The sequence below is a fragment of the Mytilus galloprovincialis genome, chromosome 2 (genome assembly GCF_965363235.1).
Source record: "Mytilus galloprovincialis chromosome 2, xbMytGall1.hap1.1, whole genome shotgun sequence".
Classification (NCBI taxonomy): Eukaryota; Metazoa; Mollusca; class Bivalvia; order Mytilida; family Mytilidae; genus Mytilus; species Mytilus galloprovincialis.
This window is the reverse complement of record NC_134839.1, coordinates 14,104,336-14,125,582: the sequence shown is the minus strand read 5'-3', so window position 1 is coordinate 14,125,582 and position 21,247 is coordinate 14,104,336. Positions and strand designations below refer to the sequence as shown.

At 31.5% G+C, this 21,247-nt stretch overlaps 1 protein-coding gene across 4 annotated transcripts in view; it reads right to left on the bottom strand.

The window, feature by feature from the left end:
• LOC143062959 (protein strawberry notch homolog 1-like) overlaps positions 1-21,247 on the bottom strand; it is a 78,253-nt gene that overhangs the window by 10,541 nt on the left and 46,465 nt on the right. For all 4 annotated transcript variants that reach the window (XM_076234824.1, XM_076234825.1, XM_076234826.1 and 1 more), the window contains 8 exons: positions 21,126-21,211; positions 20,721-20,836; positions 20,014-20,091; positions 19,230-19,364; positions 18,537-18,598; positions 11,051-11,152; positions 10,256-10,432; positions 9,554-9,636 (listed from right to left, as the gene is read on the bottom strand). In XM_076234824.1, coding sequence (XP_076090939.1) covers positions 9,554-9,636; positions 10,256-10,432; positions 11,051-11,152; positions 18,537-18,598; positions 19,230-19,364; positions 20,014-20,091; positions 20,721-20,836; positions 21,126-21,211 — 839 coding nt within the window. The remainder of the gene's footprint in view (positions 1-9,553; positions 9,637-10,255; positions 10,433-11,050; positions 11,153-18,536; positions 18,599-19,229; positions 19,365-20,013; positions 20,092-20,720; positions 20,837-21,125; positions 21,212-21,247) is intronic.

Below are 21,247 nucleotides of genomic sequence, written 5' to 3'. Positions count from 1 at the left end.
GCAATAGTGAAAATCGTCAATATCTTTCATGACCTCCATTTTGTAATGAGCAAAACATTCTAAAATTTTAGATAGTTTGAGCATTTTTCAAAATATCACATAGAAACAGTTTGATAATACTGCACATCAATGAGACAATTGATGAGTTTCAGTAAAAACATTTCATATAAAATGCAAGGTAGCATTGTTACTGGAGTCCAATATATTGTTAAAGATATCAAAAATTGGTGGTCAAAAGGTCATGATAGCAAAACTTTTGCAAAACACTGACACAATTTTTACATTTTGCAATAAAAATAATTGTGAGGACCAACAGATTTTCTTCAAGGACCACTAGTGTGAAGAAAGATGGTGAGAACAATGTTTTGTTGTGTTAAGGACAGATAGAGGGTTAAACAGACTGATTCTTATTATAACATTATCCCCCAAATGCCAGTGCAATTTACATTGACTTTTTATCTAATAAATACAATTTCAGTTAGTGTTTTCACATCAGTCTAATCATCTAATGCTTGTGGTACTATATGTTTATTCATACATTACATCGTAGCATCATCTTTGTCTTTTTTTTCTATTTTTAAATTCAATTTTCAAATCTTTTGCATGAACTTTCTACACATTTCAGAATTGTTATATTTTCTTTGTCTAATTTACTTGAAATGAAATACAATGAATTTTTTTTCAAACATTCCAGAAACCTATTAATTCCATTACATACCAGATTTGTCAAAATATGTCACATATAGCATAATGGACACTGTATTTTTCTGAAAAGAGGATCTATAATTTGATCTAAAAAAAAACAAAAACAAAGCCAGATATGAATAGTCCTGAAGACACTAGTTGATAAACCAGAAGATCCAGTAAATCAGTTTTATCCTGAACTGACAAAGTGTGTCATAAACTTTACCTATAGTTTAAAAACTTTAAGCTAGAAACCTGTGTCGCTCACCTAGGTCTATGTGCATCTTCAACAAAGTACATTCTCCATTATTTGTAGACAAGAATAGAATATAAGAGCAATGACTCGAACTAAGAATCTACAAATGATTTTACCGATTTGTATCTATCTTGTTTTGCTGTTCATTTTTGCTATTTAAAGTGTCTTTCTATCTTTAAAATTTTAAGATATAAGACATTTCCACAAAAATTGTTTAAAATTAACATTTAAAGGCAATAACTTCATTTAGGAGTTGTAAGACGATTTTGATGTAATGTGACTTTCGATAGATCTGAATTTTCTAAACATTTCTGCCTATCTCGGATTTTCTCGAATCAAAGCAGTTGTAAAGATACAAGACAAAACTGTTTACCATTATGTTCTATTTTTAGCCATAGCAGCCATGTTAGTAAGCCAACACTACACATTTTTTAATCTAAATACCCCATTGATGTTTGGGGCTAGGGTTGTTTAAATTTGACCTAGTCTTTTTGGAGCAGAAGAGGCAAAGCAATGAGAAAAGCTCACTTGGCTCTTTGGGCCAGGGGAGCTCAAAAGGATAAAGATATTTTTATTGATCTGTACCAGTATGTCTTTAATATCAATTTAATTATTTTAACCCTTTCAAATATAGATCCAAATACACCAGGTGTATTTCAAAAGAAGACATCAGGTTGATGTTGTGATTTTTATTTTTTGTATATACACAATAAAAAATTTATATTGTAACTAAACCTTTGTGACTGGACATTCCCGTAAATATTGGGGAAATAACCTGTACAATACTGATATTTTTTTTTTTAAATCTAATGATTTTTGTTGTATGTAAAATAGTGTAGAGACACACTTTAGACATGTATGTATATATTGTTTGGTACATTTTACACATTTGTAATTTTATAAGAATATTTATAGTTTACATTTATGTTCATATATACTGTAAAATATTTTTGCTGTGTATATGATATGTGTGTATTTAGTAAGTTCTTTGTAGAGGAATCGTTTTGCTTACCATGTAAAATAATTAATACACAATTTATACTTAAGATGGTACATAACACTACAGGGAGATAACTCTGTAAAATCAGTTTAACGTTTTAATCCGGTTCTATTCTGAAGAAAAGATGAAGCTTATCAATGATCAAAGTGAGTGTTTGTCAAAATGCTATTTTCCAACCAATTTTTCTGATAATGTGCCTGGTTCAAGTTTTATGAAATTTTGATTTGTTGGTCAAATGTTCAAAGAAAATATTTTGTCAAAATTTTATAAAAACTAAACGAGCTGAATTAATTTTAGTCAAGGTACTAGGTACCACCTTAACATATATATGTGCTATGTGTATAAATGGTTTCATACTGAAATCAATGCATATTTTAGATGACTATCTGTCATACAAAGAAACATAGTATTCTATTCTTTTATCACTCAACACCTTATTAAGGATGGTTTCATTTTCATGACAATGTAAAGCAATGCCAGTCTCAAAAACAGAGTTTTAAAATAAATCAACTGCATACATTTTTTTAAGATCTGTTAGTCAAACTCATTTTACATAGAACTGAGTAAAGATCTGTTTATAGTCAGCTCCTTTTGCACAGAACTGTTTAAAGATCTGTTGGTCAGCTAATTTTTTTTATAGAACTGAGTAAATATCTGTTAGTGTGTGCATTTTTTTAATAGAGCTGTTTAAAGATCTGTTAGTCAGCTCATTTTGCACAGAACTGTTTAAAGATCTTTAAGTCAGCTCATTTTGCACAGAATTGTTTAAATATCTTTAAGTCGGCTCATTTTGCACAGAGCTGTTTAAGATCTGTAAGTCAGCTCATTTTGCATAGAACTATATTTTGCACAGAAATGTTTTAAGATCTTTAAGTCATCTCAGTTTTCATAGAGCTGTTAAGTATGAAAGCCATAAAAACATTTTTAAAAAAAGCATATATCTTGTTTTTGATCAAAGATTATGAAGTGTTAAACATATTTTGCTTAATTCTTTTTGCAAATTTTACCTTAGTTGTGTCAATGAACTTTTCACCTCATTCATTGATAAATGTATTCAGAAACTTCTAATGAAATGTTTAATGAGTTAAGTGGATGCATATCAAAATTGCATGGGAACACATAAATATACATTAATATATACATGTATGTGACTGAACACATGGGACACAGTACATGTCCAAAATATTAAGTGTAACAATAAATAAAGATTCAGTCTATGAGAAATCTTTTAAAGTAAACGTATAAACCAAGAAATTATTAAATTATAAATCATTTCTTCTGATCAAATCTTGTCCTTATATGTGAAAGAAATTTGATATGGAATCAGAAATGTTACTGTTGATTCAATTATTTTGATGGGTACCAGATTTTGGATTGAAGAAAAACTGTATTTTTAAAGATATTGATATTCAAGGTTTTACTAAAATCTGTATACAAGCCTATGAAAAACATGTACTTGATCCAACTTTAAAATAAATGGTTTATCTAAACCTAGGAATAATAATGAATCTAAAGTATTAGTAGTTATTTAAGTGCGTAGATTAATTCATCATATCTTTTTCACATGCTCAATTAAAATCCGCTTAAATTTTTGGCAATTTTTTTTGGAGATGACATGCATTTGATCACCTGCACTAAAGCTGAATATAATTATGTTATTGTTACAGAAATAGTAGTCTTGTGAGTGATGAATGTTGTATAAACTGTTTAGACTAGTTATGTTAACATTAAATAACTTATAAAACATATGTTGTTGTTGTTATATAACCTCCACTGACATGTTTTCATTTCATACAGGTTTTTGGGATTACATCGGAAGATAAACATGAGGTTCCAAAGGGAAGAAGAATATTATATCATTTTTAAAGCTTTTCAACTCCTCCATTTCTTATATTTCCTTGATCATTAAATATTCAGCTTTCAGCATTCCTGATGAAGGTCAAACCAGATAAGTGCTGTTTTCATTTTTTAAAGGCTTTAATTTCTTCCTGGAAAGTTTTTTTTTTTAAATCCATTAATCTTTGAAGAAAGATTTGCTTTGTGAAGGTTATGAAATAGGAGAAGATTTAAAATTTGTGACAGGATCATATCATTTGTTGAAGCAAAAAATCAGAGTACAAAAAACTGAAAATATTTCAGAACTGAAAAATGCATGTAACATTTGTCACTGGACATTAAGTTTTGCTTAATCATTTAAGCATTGATATTTTCTATCATGAATAGTGTTATTCATAACAAGTCTTTATGTTTTAAATTTTAGTTGAACAAGCATTGTTTACAGGTCAAAGCACAATTCAAAAAGTGAATGCATTTAAACTATCTTAAGGAGGCTAGAGGGTATAAAAAATTCAGACATCTTTTTTAATCTTTTTTTTTTCATTACAAAGTTAATTTAATACACAAAAAATCAACCAAAAAAATCAATTCGTTTTGGCTATAGATGACTTTTAAAATGTTCATCTCATTGAAAACGATCCAAATTATCTCCCTTTAGTGAAAAAAAGCCACTTTTTGTCATTAAAATTGAAATATCTTTTATTACTCATCAGTGACCTATATTTTTTATTTTTTTTTTCCAAATAAGCTTTACTTAAACTAAACTATTATAAAATTAAAGCGATTTCTGTATTTTAGTTCTTTTTTTATTTCGATATTACCTTATTTTCTCCTATTAGTTCAACAGAAAAAACGTACCTAAACAAAAATGTATGCTTCTTTTGCAGGCAGATTGTGAGCTTAAATGAACGGTGACCCAATATTTATATTTTATTTTTCTATTAGATATAGGATAATGTTGATTTATAGAAAAATATAGTGAAATCCTATATTAGAAAAAACAAGAATGTGTCCTAAGTACACGGATGCCCCACTCGCACTGTCAATTTCCATGTCCAATGGACCGTGAAATTGGATAAACAAGAATGTGTCCTCAGTACACGAATGCCCCACTCGCACTATCATTTTCCATGTTCAGTGGACCGTGAAATTGGGGTAAAAACTCTAATTTGGCATTAAAATTAGAAAGATCATATCATAGGGGACATGTGTACTAAGTTTGAAGTCGATTGGACTTAAACTTCATCAAAAACTACCTTGACCAAAAACATTAACCTGAAGTGGGACAGACGGACGGACGAACGAACGGACAGACGGACGGACGGACGAACGAACGGACGGACGCACAGACCAGAAAACATAATGCCCCTCTACTATCGTAGGTGGGGCATAAAAATCTAAATTTGTAATAAATTTAGAAAGATCATACCATATGGAACATGGGTACTAAGTTTCAAGTTGTTTGGTCTTCAACTTCATCAAAAACTACCTTGACCAAAAACTTTAACCTGAAACTCTCACTTTCATTTTCTATGTTCAGTAGACCATGAAATTGGGGTCAAAAGTCTAATTTGGCATTAAAATCAGAAAGATCATATATAAGCAACAAGTGTACTAAGTTTCAAGTTGATTGGACTTCAGCTTCATCAAAAACTACCTTGACCAAAAACTTTAACCTGAAACTCACACTTTCATTTCTATGTTCAGTGGACCGTGAAATTGGGGTCAAAAGTCTAATTTGGCTTTAAAATTAGAAAGATCATATCATAAGCAACCTGTGTACTAAGTTTCAAGTTGATTGGACTTCAGATTCATCAAAAACTACCTTGACCAAAAACTTTAACCTGAAGCGGGGCGAATGAACGGACGAACGAACGGACAAAGGGAGGCACAGACCAGAAAACATAATGCCCCTCTACTATCGTAGGTGGGTCATAAAAAGTTGATTTATACCTGTGAGCCCCCTTACTTACACAATTGTATACAAAGCTATTACTTAGCTATACAAATCTATCTATATCGGACATAAACAAATGCTGTTTTTCAATCAAATGTTTTCACACTTTCGATATAAGAATCATATTTCAATGAATCAAAATACCAAGACAGTTATCTGTGATTTGGAATTTGTTTTCCGATATTATTCTCTATTAAATATTCTTCATTATAAGCTCTTCTAGCCCCTCTGTCAAAATCATGTGAGGTAAAATTTGAGAACTTTTTTCTGATATAAACAAATCAATTAAGTTTTCTATAAATATTAAAAACATACGGCTGATGAATGTCTTACAAACACAAACACTGGATCAATTGTCTAATTATTATAAGAAGTATGACTGTGATAAGTTATTTAAAACAGATTTAACAAAAACTAGAATAAAATTCTTGCATTAAAGCCAATTCATAAACATAAACATGACATAAAAACATGTGTCAATTCATTTAGCTACCCAATTAAAAAGAAATTGACTATTATTACATTTATTTGACCCATATTATATTTAACAGCTGTATACCGTTTATTGCTATTTGTCTGACATCACAAACATTCCTTAAAGTTTTAATGTCACAAAAGAAAATGTCTGAAAAACAGGGTGTCAAAAATGCAAGTTTCGTAAATTTTACTGTCAAGTGTTGCAGTTTTCCAAATGTATAAGTTGTAGTAATGTTATGTAAACATATAAATCCAGACTATTGCAGACCTATAATATAAATTAGGACCTTCTCATGTTTCAAAAAATTGGCAAAAGATACAAAAGGGACAATCCTATAAAAGTCAAAGAAAAAGACAATAATACAAAAAATAACATAAGAAACTAAAAACTGAACAACTATAAACCAAATAAGACCAATACTGTGTCCAAATCTGCCATTGCTTCATGTAATTGATTGAGGTGCAATGAGTGCTGTAAAATTTTATACTATAAACACGAGAAAGTTTTCTAACAAATGTCTTCAGAAGGAAGAAATTATTGACTGCGTCGTGGAGTTACTAGACCTGTTTTTATTGTTGGTTATATCAGGTGATCCAGAAAGGTAAGAAGATCCTGATCCTAATGTAGCATTGTATAGTTATTATTCAACTAATAAGAAAAGCAAACAAGGGTTATCCAATTATTGGGTTCATAAACAAACAAAGTGGTATATGAACGAATTTTAGGTCTGTACGTACAAAGTACCAGCCAATGTGAAGCATCGATTGAAATTTCATGAAGAAAGGAGGCGCTGTGTAATGGAGACGAGCAAATAAGGTTTAGAAGAACAAGGTAAAGTCTGTTGTCAAGATAGTTACAAATGCAGAGACTGGTAAAAAGTTCATTACTTCCAGATGACACCTGTCCAACACCAGTGTATATAGAAATGCCATCCATTAACCTGACCCCAGACTAAGAACTTTTGTTCTTTGGATGACTGGTACAAATGGGAAGCCTGGTGGATCTGACGAGTCTATAAGATAGATCGGGATTAAACCAGACTGTTTCCAATCTACCCAGCACAGCTATAATGTCAGCTCCCCACTTAAAATAGCACTTAGGATTAAGATATTTCCAATCTTAAACATAGCAACAAGTCCAATTACATGGCAGAGCAAGTTTGATTAAAAATTCATAACTGTTTTTCTCACTTTGACGTTCATTAGGGATATTCACATATGAATCCTCATGCATCCTTGGCTATCTAAATATTTGGCTTTAATTCCAATTATTTTTGTCTAATGCAGCAAATTTAGATCTTTATTTACTTTGATGTTAACTAACTTATTACTCATGTTTAATGAACCATAAAATTAAGATCCTACTATCTATCTGACTTTAACAGGTCAGGAGCCTGTAGTTCAGTGGTTGTTGTTGGTTCAGTCTCTATTCTCTATCTATTCTGAATTTCAAAATATTTGACTATTCCTTGCATTTTACCATTATATATTATTTGTAGCAATGACAGCCATTTTGGTTATTAGTTTGTAAAACACACACTTTATACAGAATTATCCTAAGGGTTACTAAATCAAGGTTAGCTAAAAAAATTGTCCTGTAATTTCAGAGGAGAATGCCTTGTTAATGTTTATGACACAAAATGACAATGATGGGCAGATATTGGGCCAAAAAAGGAAGAATAATGATAAAATTATGGCTCCAATATTCCTCCTTAGATTTGCATGAAAATTCTTTTAGGAAACTCATAAAATTTTAATAATATCTAGAACCAAATTACATCTGCAGTTTTGTAGAATTAAAGACGAAACTAGAAGAAAATACAACTACTTGTCTTTCTTCTCATCAAAAGAAAGAAATCAAAGTGCTTGTAAAATTTCTTAAATTTTCAGTGGGAAGTTAAATTAAATATTGCAAGTTTAAAGCATTGGTTGCAGTTGATTCAACGTAACAATTATATATGGACAAAGGAAGATAACTCCAAGTTTAAAGATTACTTTAATAATGACATCATTGATATTTTTCAAACAGATATTAGGCCAAAAAAAAATATATGTCTGTTTCCTGTTTCCCGACTGACCCTGACTCAAACCCCCCGACCCCAGATCTTTTTATTCAAATCCGGAAAAAAAATCGTTTCCGGTCCGATCCAGATCCGTATTTTACTATGCCCAAACAATCAAAATGACTTCTCCCAGCACAAATGTGCTACGATTAAGGTTTAAAAAATGTCAGCACTGGGAGGATTATTCAATTAAAGCTTCTTTAAAGGGATTAAATCATTTTGGGGTACGGGACCCTAACCAAACATGACATTTAACCGACTGCAAATCTGACAGGGAGTGCAAAAATTACAAAAAAAAAAAAAAAAAAAAAAAAAAAAAAAATCCTGACCTACCGACCCTGATTTATTTGCCTTGGAAGCAGGAAACAGACATATATATTTTTTTGGCCTTAGATTGCTGCACCTTGGAAGATTTAGAAATCAAGTCAGTACCACAAGCTTTTGATTGCATTTTATGCAATCTTTACACAAACATGTCTATTGTGTTTTCTTCATTTTTTTTTATCCCATTAGAACATTGAATGGTTATAATTACACCAATATTCAACTCTCCTGAAACTGTATTGTCTCCCTTTAAAACTTTACAGTAAACAAATCAAAAATTCATCTTCATCCCAAAAAAGTTGTCTCCCATTTATTATGTATAAGTAGACTATAACAAAATGTGCCAAGAGGTAAGCATAAAACACTCTTCATTTTCTAAGGTTAACACAATGCATAAAACAAAAAACACCAACATAATGTCCAAAAACTGATATACAAACTAAAAGAAAATAACTAGCTATGCCCAGTTTGAAAATATATTGTAAATTCAGCAATTTTTACATTCATAAAGGCCCATTACTTTATAATGGTGAGTGACGCAACCCAAATTTTAAATTGATTTGCATTTGGTGGCAACATGCAAAGTGTATTATAAGTTTCAAAACATTTGGTTGAGGCAAAGAAAAGTTGAAAGTTTCGAAATGGTAAATTCAGTATTTATTTTAATTTTTTAAGGAACTTGACAACAGTGAAAGTGACTCCCAAATTGGAACATGATCTGTGTTTAAAGGTAACTAGCATTGTGGAAAATTTCATGCCATTTGGTTCAGGCAAACTAGAGTTAGAGAACAGAAACCAAATTAAGGACGGACTTATACAACAGCTGGACAATGGTAAACCCTAATGTCCCTTTCATCAAAGATAGGAGCATAAAAAATGATAAGGTGAAAAGATGGAAATACCGACAAAGAGCACAATGCAAAAATCCAAAATGATTACAATAATATTTGATGTACCTGCTTTGTCTTTTGCTAATGGGACATACTTGTGCATCAATTCTGCTTTTTCTTCCTCAAACATAGATAGTCCTGTGTTTGGTCTACGAATTAAAACAAAAAAATAAAATTCTGTCACCATGATTGCAAGTTTTTCTTGTTAACATTTACATGATACACTTGCAATGAATTACTTACATAGTAATATACAGTGATAGCATACTTATATTTTCTAACAAATAAACTACTGTCACAGACATTTTTAATGATTCCCAAAAAATCGATTAATATTATCATGTATGTCAGTCACAATTTACAAAAGTTTTCTGATTTCAAATTCTAACAAAAGACCACATACTTTATCTATCTAAAGAACAAGGGCAATAACTAAAAAATGCACTTTTTTTTCTTTTAAAGAATATATATATTTCTATCAAAGGTGAAATTAAGGCTTCAGAGCAAATGTAATGTGATTTCCATTATAATCTTGCAAGAATTGTTCACATGAGAGCACTAACAAGACTGGACAGACGGACAAAAATGGATATGGGATGACAAACAACATTATATTTTTTTAATCGTTTTGTCTTTTCTAAGATATATATATCTTTAAATTTTTAAAGAAGCATCACTAATAGTACATATGGACAACAGGAATCAATAAACATACAGAACAATACATGTACAATAGACCACCTGACAAATAATAACAGCAACACTTACCGTGATATTCTAAATAGATGAGATGAAGTTTCCTTTTGTGTTGCTAGAATACATAGTTTCCTTCCCCACATGTCTCTCTTGGATATGTAGAAACCATCGTGTGGACCTGTGTGACTTTCTAATCTTGTCACTGCCATATCCCAACTCATTCCACGATCTATGTTCAATTCTATCAATCTTTAAATAAAATAAAAAAATTTCAGCACACATTTTCTATGAGCTTATGTTGTTTAAAAACATTTCAAATAACCTTATTGGGATATATAGATCCTTCTCAATGAACATTCAGAATTCAAAAGGGTTTTTTTGAAAGAAAAATATGTTCTTATTCATATGTGGTATTGTGCTGTTTTCTGCTCTTTGGATGGGTTGTTGTCTCTTTGACACATTCCCCATTTTCATTCTCAATTTTATTTAATATGACTTTAGATAGATTTCATTTAACTATTTCTTCCTTTTTTTCTAAAATATTTTTTTTTTAGTTTTGATAAATTCACTTAACATAATACTCTAACCTGTATCTATTCGTAATTATAGAAACACACTTATACAGTGACTTTTTAACAAATACTTTCGAAACTCTGCAAATTGATTAAAATTGTTAATAAAGGGTTGTGTGAGCCTGATTGCCAACTGTCACATATATGTTGATTTGTTGATTTCTTACTAATACTATGTGTTCTCTGTACTTCTCCACTGTAAATGGTTTATTGAGAAATAAAGATAATTATATAACACCCTCATGAGTAATCAAGGTTGTTAAAACCACCCTCATCATCATAGATACACACTGACCTGGTTTTAGTATGACTTTTGTTTAGTTCACTGAATATTTCCTTTGGTTCTCCAATCATCTCAACAGATGAAGCTGTGATGTCTAACATTCCTTCATTGTACCTAGACAATATATAAAACATTCCATCATTGTATCTCGACAATATATATTATACAAATTTTTTTCAAATCCACAAATGTATCAACTAAAATTTATTAAACAAATTGTCCAGGATCTCTCAAATATACTCTGGATTCTGGGAGGGGGGGGGGGGGGGGGTTGGAAGGCACATTATATTAATAATACATGGGTGATGGGTATCAGAGCAACTTTTCACACTATAATGCACTATAAGTCTCAATTACAATTGTCTGGGTGGCGGCTGCTGACAAAAAGTGCCTTCCACAACCCCCCACCCCCATTACATTTTTTCTAGAATAGCCCTAATGTCATTGCACCTGGGAACCACAAATTCTAATGTACAATGAATTACAAATTTTCTACAAGAATGTATGCATACTTTTGCAAAACCTGGAAATCAAATTTGTACCCACAAAATTAATTGAATCCACAGTATATGTTGTTATGATATTGTAATTATTGTATTTATTTATGTTGGCCTGATTTGTATTGTGTGGCCTGATAGTTGTTTACAGAATAATTTTAGAACTATGCAGTTTAGAAATCACTGGAACAATTACAGAATGATTGGAACTTTCCAGAATGATCCTAATAAAAGATGCGTTATATAAACTTCTACATTTTACTAGAAACTTCTGTTGTAACTTTCTAGGATGTTCCATTATAGACTGTTCTAGAATCTTCCATGAAAACTATATATATATACAGACACTAAAGTTAATCTCTCACTCTTGGACTTACACTTGGACTTAGACATCGATAGACATTAGCATTCACAGCATTTGGATTGACACTTTTATTCTACAAACAACATCATACTGGATTGTGACCTTAGTAGTGAACGTAATATTCAGATTGGATTCCGAAAGATATCCAGATACAGATAAAGATAAAAGATTGGACTCATATTTTGACAGTTAAGTTGACAGTAATATTTGTGTAATACTTCTTGTAAACTTTTGTACAATAAATATTGTTAAATTTTACTATTGATTTGTGTCTTTTGTTGGCTACAATTTAAAGGCGATTTCTGGCCGTAACAGAAATTGGGGGCTCGTCCGGGATACTGAAAATATCTTATTCAAAATTTGTTTAGTAATTTTTATTATAACTAGCCAACAAAATTCTACAAAATGGCATTTGATGCCGGTAAATTTTTGAAAACGCCAGACCTGGAGGGGTTTGATAATTTAAAGAAAGAGTAATTAGTGTTGCTTGCTAAACATCTGAAACTAGATTTTAAAGTATCTATGAGAAAACAAATTATAAAAAATTTGGTAATAGATAAATTAGTTGACTCAGAAATTTTAGGTGAAGAGGCTCTTGAACTTAAGGTAGAAACTGTTGACACTATCAAATTAAAACAGCTTGCATTAGAACATGAACTTAAATTAAAAGAACTGAAAATGAAGGAAAGGTTGGAGATGGAGAAAATAAAAGAAAAAGAAGATGAATTTAAATTAAAACAAGATGAATTTAAGTTAAAGCAGGCAGAACTAGAAATGAAGGAAAGATTGGAAATGGATAAAAAGGAAAAAGAAGATGAATTTAAATTAAAAGAACTTGAAATGAGGGAAAGACTAGAGATGGAGAAACTGAAAATTGAAATGGTCAAAGAAGAAAGCAACACTAAAATCCAGCCGAAATCAGAATATTTTGATGCAGCAAAAAATATACGTTTGGTTCCCAGATTTTGTGAAAAAACAGTCGATAAATATTTTCCACAGTTTGAGAAAATTGCTCATAATTCGAATTGGCCAAAGCCATATTGGACTACAATGCTACAAAGTGTTTTTGAGGGTAAGGCTGCTGAAATATACTCTGCACTTCCATCAGAAAAAAAGTTCCGATTATGACACAGTGAAACAGGAAGTTTTGAAAGCTTATGAGCTAGTACCAGAAGCATATAGACAGAAATTTAGATCTTATAAAAAGTTTGATTCGCAAACCTATGTGGAATTTGCTCGGGAAAAAGAAGATCTATTTGATAAATGGCTTACTTCAAAGAAAACAGATAACAATTATGATAACCTAAGACAATTGATGTTATTAGAAGAGTTCAAACAATGTGTTCATTTAGACTTAAAAACACATTTAGACGACAAAACTGTTGGGACAATACATGATGCAGCTGTAATTTCAGATAATTATACCCTTTCACATAAAAGAAGTTTCAAGGGTCAAAATGTTAATAATTCAAGTGGAAATTACAAAAATCAAAGCACTGAGCGTACTGATAGTAAGCCTATTGCACAGAATAAGAGTCAGTCCAGTTTTAATATGTCTAGTCCAAAATTTGATACTTTTGAGAAGAAGTCACTGATTTGTGCTTATTGTAAGAAGAATGGTCACCTGATGGCTGATTGTTTTAGACTCCAGAAGAAGAATGAACGAGATAATAAGCCGAAGTCCAGTGCGTGTACGACACCTTATATTACCAGTACGTTGAAATGTCCTGCGAGTCAGGCTTTTAAGTCCAGTTTTTGTGATTACATGGAGGAATATAAACCCTTTATGTCTGATGGGTTTATTTCTATTGTTGATGATACCACTCTTCAGCCTATTAAGATTTTACGGGACACTGGAGCTTCTCAGTCTTTATTGTTAGAAGGTGTGTTGCCTTTGTCCGAGAAGACTTCTGTTGGTGCCTCCGTTTTGTTACAAGGTGTAGAGTTAGGTTGTATAGATGTTCCTCTCCATCGTATTTATCTGAAGTCAGATTTGATAACTGGACCAGTTATTGTAGGTGTTCGTCCTAATCTCCCTGTAGAGGGTGTTACATTATTGCTAGGAAATGATCTAGCTAGGAACAAAGTGGTTGCTGAACCAATTGTTACCAGTGAACCAGTGGTGGATGTTAAATCACCTGAAGATGATGCTGAATTGTATCCAGCTTGTGTTGTTACTAGAGCGATGGCTAGAAAACAACAAGATGAGAATTTGCAAGAAGACCAGTTTGATTACATGGACCTCTCTGACACTTTCCTAGCTGACATTGAAGGTCCTGGTAGCTCAGGAAAGGCCATAATAAGACCACCTAGTGTTAACAAGAATGTTATTATGCCATGGCCAAACGTAAACAGCCATTCATTAGACCGAAAGAATTTATTCGAAGAACAACATAAAGACCCTGAGGTTCTTCAGCTCAACCAGCGGGCTCAACCACAGGAGGAAGCAGACAAAGTGGCCGAATGCTATTACCATCAGGACGGCATTTTAATGAGGAAGTGGAGGCCTCCTGATGCTACCCCAGAGGAGGAATGGAGAGTGGTATACCAAGTGGTGGTGCCTAAAGTTTATAGGCAAGAAATTATTGGTCTTGCCCATGACACCCCCTTGGCTGGACACTTAGGTATAAGGAAGACTTGCCTTAAGATCTTGCAGCATTTCTACTGGCCCAGACTTCGAAATGATGTTGCAGAATACTGCAAATCATGCCATATATGCCAGGTTGTTGGTAAGCCTAACCAGAAAATACCACCAGCACCACTTCTGCCTATTCCAGCCTTTGACGAACCTTTCAGCAGAGTTCTAATTGACTGTGTTGGACCTTTACCAAAGACCAAAACTGGAAATGCGTATTTATTGACAATCATGTGTACATCCACACGCTTTCCTGAGGCTATTCCGCTAAGAAATATCAAGACACCTACTATTGTCAAAGCTCTTATCAAATTTTTCACGTTAGTAGGACTTCCTAAGTCTATACAGTCCGACCAGGGATCAAATTTCATGTCAGGTCTATTTCAGCAAGTCGTGTACCAGTTAGGGATTGCTCAGTATAGATCAAGTGCGTACCATCCAGAATCTCAAGGTGCCTTAGAACGTTTTCATCAAACATTGAAGAACATGATTAGAACTTTTTGTCTTCAATTTGACAGAGACTGGGATGATGGAGTTCACTTTCTACTTTTTGCAGTTCGAGAGGCTGTTCAAGAATCCCTTGGATTTAGTCCCTTTGAGTTGGTATTTGGCCATACTGTAAGGGGACCGTTAAAATTGATTAAGGAAAAGTGGCTAACTGAACATACTGACCTGAATCTCTTAGACTATGTATCTAGATTTAAAGAAAAATTGTATACTGCTTGTCAAATTGCTCAGAAAAACTTAAAAAATGTACAGAACAGGATGAAAATATGGTATGATAAAGATGCCAGGAACAGAGTTTTTGAGCCTGGTGATAGGGTACTTGTATTTTTGCCAGTTCCTGGACATCCTTTACAGGCTAAATATTGTGGTCCTTATACAATAGAGAGTAAAATCAATGATTTGAATTATATTGTAAAAACTCCAGGTCGGCGTAAACAAAACAAAGTGTGTCATATTAATATGTTAAAACCATATTTTGAGCGTACTAATGAATGTGATAGTAAACCAGTTGCCACTTTAGGCATGGTTAAATTTGAGAACAATCATGACAAACCAGATGTAATTGAACCACCTTTTAGTTCTAAAACTATGGAAGAGACAGTTAGATTGAAAAATTCAGAAATTTTGTCAAATTTAGACTCAAAACTTGCACATCTGTCTTTTGATCGTAGAGAAGAAATAAAAACTTTGGTATTTTCTTTTAAAAATCTTTTTCCAGATGTGCCAAACAAAACCACTGCTGTTTGTCATGATGTTGATGTAGGAGATGCTTCTCCAATTAAGCAACATCCTTATCGGCCTAATCCACTCAAACTTGAAGCTATGAGAAAAGAAATTAAATATATGCTTGACAATGATATTATTGAGCCGAGTAACAGTGAATGGAGCTCTCCTTGTCTCCTTGTACCAAAACCAGATAAAACCTTTCGTTTCGTGACTGATTTCAGAAAAGTAAATTCAGTCTCAAAATCTGATTCCTATCCGATTCCAAGGATAGACGATTGTATTGACAACATTGGTCAAGCAAAATTTGTGAGCAAATTTGATTTGTTGAAAGGTTATTGGCAAGTTCCACTGACACAGAGAGCTCGTGAAATATCAGCTTTTGTTACACCAGATGGCTTATTTCAATATACTGTAATGCCGTTTGGCATGAAAAGTGCACCAGCTACATTTCAAAGAATGATCAATAATGTTATAAAAGATTTAAAACTGTTGTTATGCTTATATTGATGATCTAATTGTATGTAGTGATAGCTGGGAACAGCATTTAACACATTTGTATGATAGTTTTGATAGATTGTCACAATCAAATTTGACTGTTAATCTTGGTAAAAGTGAATTTTGTCAGGCCACTGTTGATTATTTAGGGCATACAGTTGGCCAAGGTCAAGTGAAACCTATTATGGCTAAAGTAGAAGCCATTTCCAAATTTCCTCCTCCTACAAATAGAAAACAACTTATGGGATATTTAGGCATGATTGGATTTTACAGAAAATTTTGTTCAAATTTTGCTACTGTGGTTCAACCATTGACTCATCTTTTACAAAAAGATTCTAAATTTATCTGGAGTGAAAATTGTCAAAACGCTTTTGAAAATAGCAAATCACTTTTAATTAATAGTCCAGTTCTGATTACTCCAGACTTTGAAAAACAATTTAAACTTGCCGTTGATGCAAGCGATGTAGGAATTGGAGCTGTTTTATATCAAGAGACAGATGATAATGTTGAGAAACCTATATCATATTTTTCCAAGAAATTAGATAAACATCAGAAAAATTATTCAACTATTGAAAAAGAGTGTTTTGCAATGTTGTCAGCACTTCGACATTTTGATGTATATTTGAATCCCACTGTATATCCTATTCTTGTTTGTACAGATCATAATCCTCTCGCCTTCATACATAAAATGAGAAACAAGAATCAGAGGTTGACTAGGTGGAGTTTATTGTTACAGGAATATGATGTAATTGTAAAACATATTAAGGGTAAAGATAATGTAATAGCAGATGCTTTATCTAGAGCTTATTAGAACACTTTGTATATACTATGTATTTTTGTTCATTTTATTCATGAAAAGTTTTTGTTACACTAAAACTTCTTTTAAGGGGGGAGGTGTTATGATATTGTAATTATTGTATTTATTTATGTTGGCCTGATTTGTATTGTGTGGCCTGATAGTTGTTTACAGAATAATTTTAGAACTGTGCAGTTTAGAAATCACTGGAACAATTACAGAATGATTGGAATTTTCCAGAATGATCCTAATAAAAGATGCGTTATATAAACTTCTACATTTTACTAGAAACTTCTGTTGTAACTTTCTAGGATGTTCCATTATAGACTGTTCTAGAATCTTCCATGAAAACTATATATATATACAGACACTAAAGTTAATCTCTCACTCTTGGACTTACACTTGGACTTAGACATCGATAGACATTAGCATTCACAGCATTTGGATAGACACTTTTATTCTACAAACAACATCATACTGGATTGTGACCTTAGTAGTGAACGTAATATTCAGATTGGATTCCGAAAGATATCCAGATACAGATAAAGATAAAAGATTGGACTCATATTTTGACAGTTAAGTTGACAGTAATATTTGTGTAATACTTCTTGTAAACTTTTGTATAATAAATATTGTTAAATTTTACTATTGATTTGTGTCTTTTGTTGGCTACAATTTAAAGGCGATTTCTGGCCGTAACAATGTTTTAATGTACTGATGGAACATGATCACTTCTGTTGGTCATTAGAAAAAAATACTTGTTAATAAATACCTCATGTCAAGATAATTTATGCATTTTAATGAAAAAGTCCGTTATTGTGATATAATTTTTTATAAAGTGGAATTTAGTGAGATGCACATGCCTTTCTGCAGAATTATTTGTTTACATCCTATTCTTTTAACCTTTAAAAACCGTGGTCTCATTGGCAATCATTCTTGTCTCCTTATTTTCTTTTTTTTTTTTTATATATTATCAAGAGTTAATCAATTAAACTTTTCTTACTAAAACTCATTTTACAGGAAATTAAAACATTTAACCTCAATTTGACTGTTCTATGCATAACTGGATATTTTCTTATTTTTCTGTTCATTTGGTTCAGCAATGCCAAGACATTTACTGGACTAAACAATATATTACTTCAAGTTACCCACTGTTTTTTTTTTTTTTATAACCAATTAAGTGGTACAAAACACTACAAGTAAAAATCAACTGAACATTTCAATTATATTCTGCTGTTTAGGAAATATTAAGCTTTTCAATGATCAAAATTAGTGTCAAACTGTTATACATCCAATAAAAATTTTTGACAAAGTGTGTGGTTCAAGGTCTTTTGAAATTTATTTTTTTGTTCAAGATTCAAAGTCCATATTTTGTCAAAATTTTATGACAATTATAAGACCAATATAAATTATAGTCAAGGTGTTTGTTACTGGCTTAAATCCATGATTTACTATAATTGTCATACAGAACATCTTACCTCCCCTCTTTTCTTGCATTCTGTATTGTAAGTTTTAAAACCTCTGTGAAATAATTGAACATCTGAAAAATAAATTAAAGTATATATATAAAACAGGCTACTATCTTTTAAAAGAAACATTACAATGAAAATTTGGGTCATAAATGGAGCCTGCAGGAAGCTAAAAAACTTTAAATAGAAATATGAAGGATGTAGTTTTTCATTAGCTTTCACTTATTTATCTGTATTTTATTTCAATATCAGCATAATTTTTAGAATAAGCATTAACAGATGCATAATGTGCTCTTTCTTTATCATTTTTTTTTTTTTTTGTTGTCAAAGAACAAGAACAAGAATGTGTCCAAAGTACACGGATGCCCCACTCACACTATCATTTTCCATGTTCATTGGACCGTGAAATTGGGGTCAAATTTGGCTTTAAAGTTAGAAATATCATATCATAGGCAACAAGTGTACTAAGTTTCAGGTTGATTGGACTTCAGCTTCATCAAAAACTACCTTGACCAGAAACTTTAACCTGAAGCAGGACAGACGGACCAACAGATGGAAGGACGAATGGACGGATGGACAAACGAACAGATGGACACAGACCAGAAAACATAATGCCCCTCTTCTATCGTAGATGGGACATTAAAATAAGTAGCCTTGTTATCTTCATTTGAAACTATGTAATATATCAAATTCATAGCTTACTAGATTTTGTTTTTCCACAGATAATCCCAGTATTCTATTGAGGAATTTAGACACATCTCCAGCATCTGAATCTTTTAAAGCTACACCAAGTTTTATATTCTCTATATCAGCTAATCCCATCAGTACTAAACTTTCCTATAAAAGAAGAATATTTCATTGTTTAGTAAATTTTTATTAAATATGGATGATCATCATTAACTAAAAACTGTAAATTCAGAAATTATTGCAATGTTTTTATTATTGTGAGAAATGCGACAGGGTTATAATCATAATAATTTAAACTGGCAATTTGAAATTTTTTTATATGATATGACAGGATTTTTCTGCATATCGCAAAAATTAAAATTGAATTTGTTTGTAAAATGACAGAATTGCAATAATAAATGCATGCAATATTTTCTGTATTGTTTTATTACAATTTACTTTTTCAATATCAAAAACACAAACCTCTGAGTTTTAAAATGTTGATGTCTAAAAATAGTTTTGGCTCAAATGAGATTAAATGATTTTTAAGTGATCTTGTGGTATATATTTATTTCTAGGTTATTTATTTCCTATTTTTGATATTAAGTTAGAAAATGAAATTCATCTCCTACATCTATCAGTTACAAAAGATTAAAAGAAGGTGGTGAAGATATAGACCAAATACCTGGACCAATACAGACAGCAATGACCCCTTTAGATTCTGATTTTGTCCACCTAGTCCCTTATGCAAACAATATAATTTTGACATGTTGAAAGTAGATATATATACAATGTATGCAATAAGGTTATTTGAACTCACCTGTACTAGTGGTAGAAATTGTTCAAAGTTATACTTTTCTGTTATCTCATGTAAATCAATTCCAGGAACTAGCTTTTTCTGTTTAAAAGAAGCATTTTTATTTAATATGACTATGTGTTCTTATCACAAATGGCCTTAAACGTTATCCATAAATGCCAACAAATTACACTTTACTAAAAAGATAATAAAAAAAATTCACACCTATTAATAATATTCTATTATTCTCAGCAACCTTTGATAAATTGGATGAATTAACAACTTTTTGCGTTTTCCATTTGTATCAAATTTTTGTGGATGAGATAAGTGAATTTTTTAGGATATTTGACTTTGTGTTTTTTTGCCATAGTCTGTCATAATAAATAGACTGTTGTTCTATAAATGATAGTGACCACCATCGACAGTAAAACCTCATATGAAAAACTAAACAATCCCCTGTGAGTTTGTATAGCAGCTTGTAGAAAATTTGTACTTCATTGGACCTTTAAATTCATAGTTTACCATTATAAAGGTAATCCATGAAAAAATAATATCTTATGAATGATTATGAATCCCCAATAGTAGATATGTAAAAGCTGTTAAAACAGTGGCTTTAAAAAAGTTTTCTAATTTTACTACATCCTATCTAAGACATAAAATGCCTTTAAAATTCACTAAGAGATACATATCTTTAAACCCATTAAGTAAAATAACTGAAATCTTACACTTACAGAACATATATGCTGATACATAATTCTCAGTGAATTTCTTCCATACGGCGTGTCATAATTAAATTCTCCTAAATCAGCTCCAGTTGCTGCCCTTCTGTCTCCTTTTGTCAAAGCACCTTTATAAATAAATCATATATAAAATTAAGTATCTTGTATAAAAAGTCTTTGGAAAAAGCTTATAACACCAGCAAAAGCATTGGGTGTTTATTAAAAGAAATTCACATATAAATCTGGAATGGTTACCGATAAAGTCACATGTTATAGATTAATAATATACATGTAATACATTTGACTGTTTTCATAAAATGTTATTTTTATTCAGGTAAACATTCATAAAATGTTAAGTTCTTTCAGGTAAACATTCATAAAATGTTAGCTACTTTCAGGTTAACATCACAAACTAACCCATAGACTGCAGTCTTCTAGCAACAGAAGCAGCAAATCTTCTTTCTCCTCCTAAATCTGTGGTCAGCAGTTTATATATTGGCCCACTACAACACATGAATTATGATTATTTACTAGTCAGT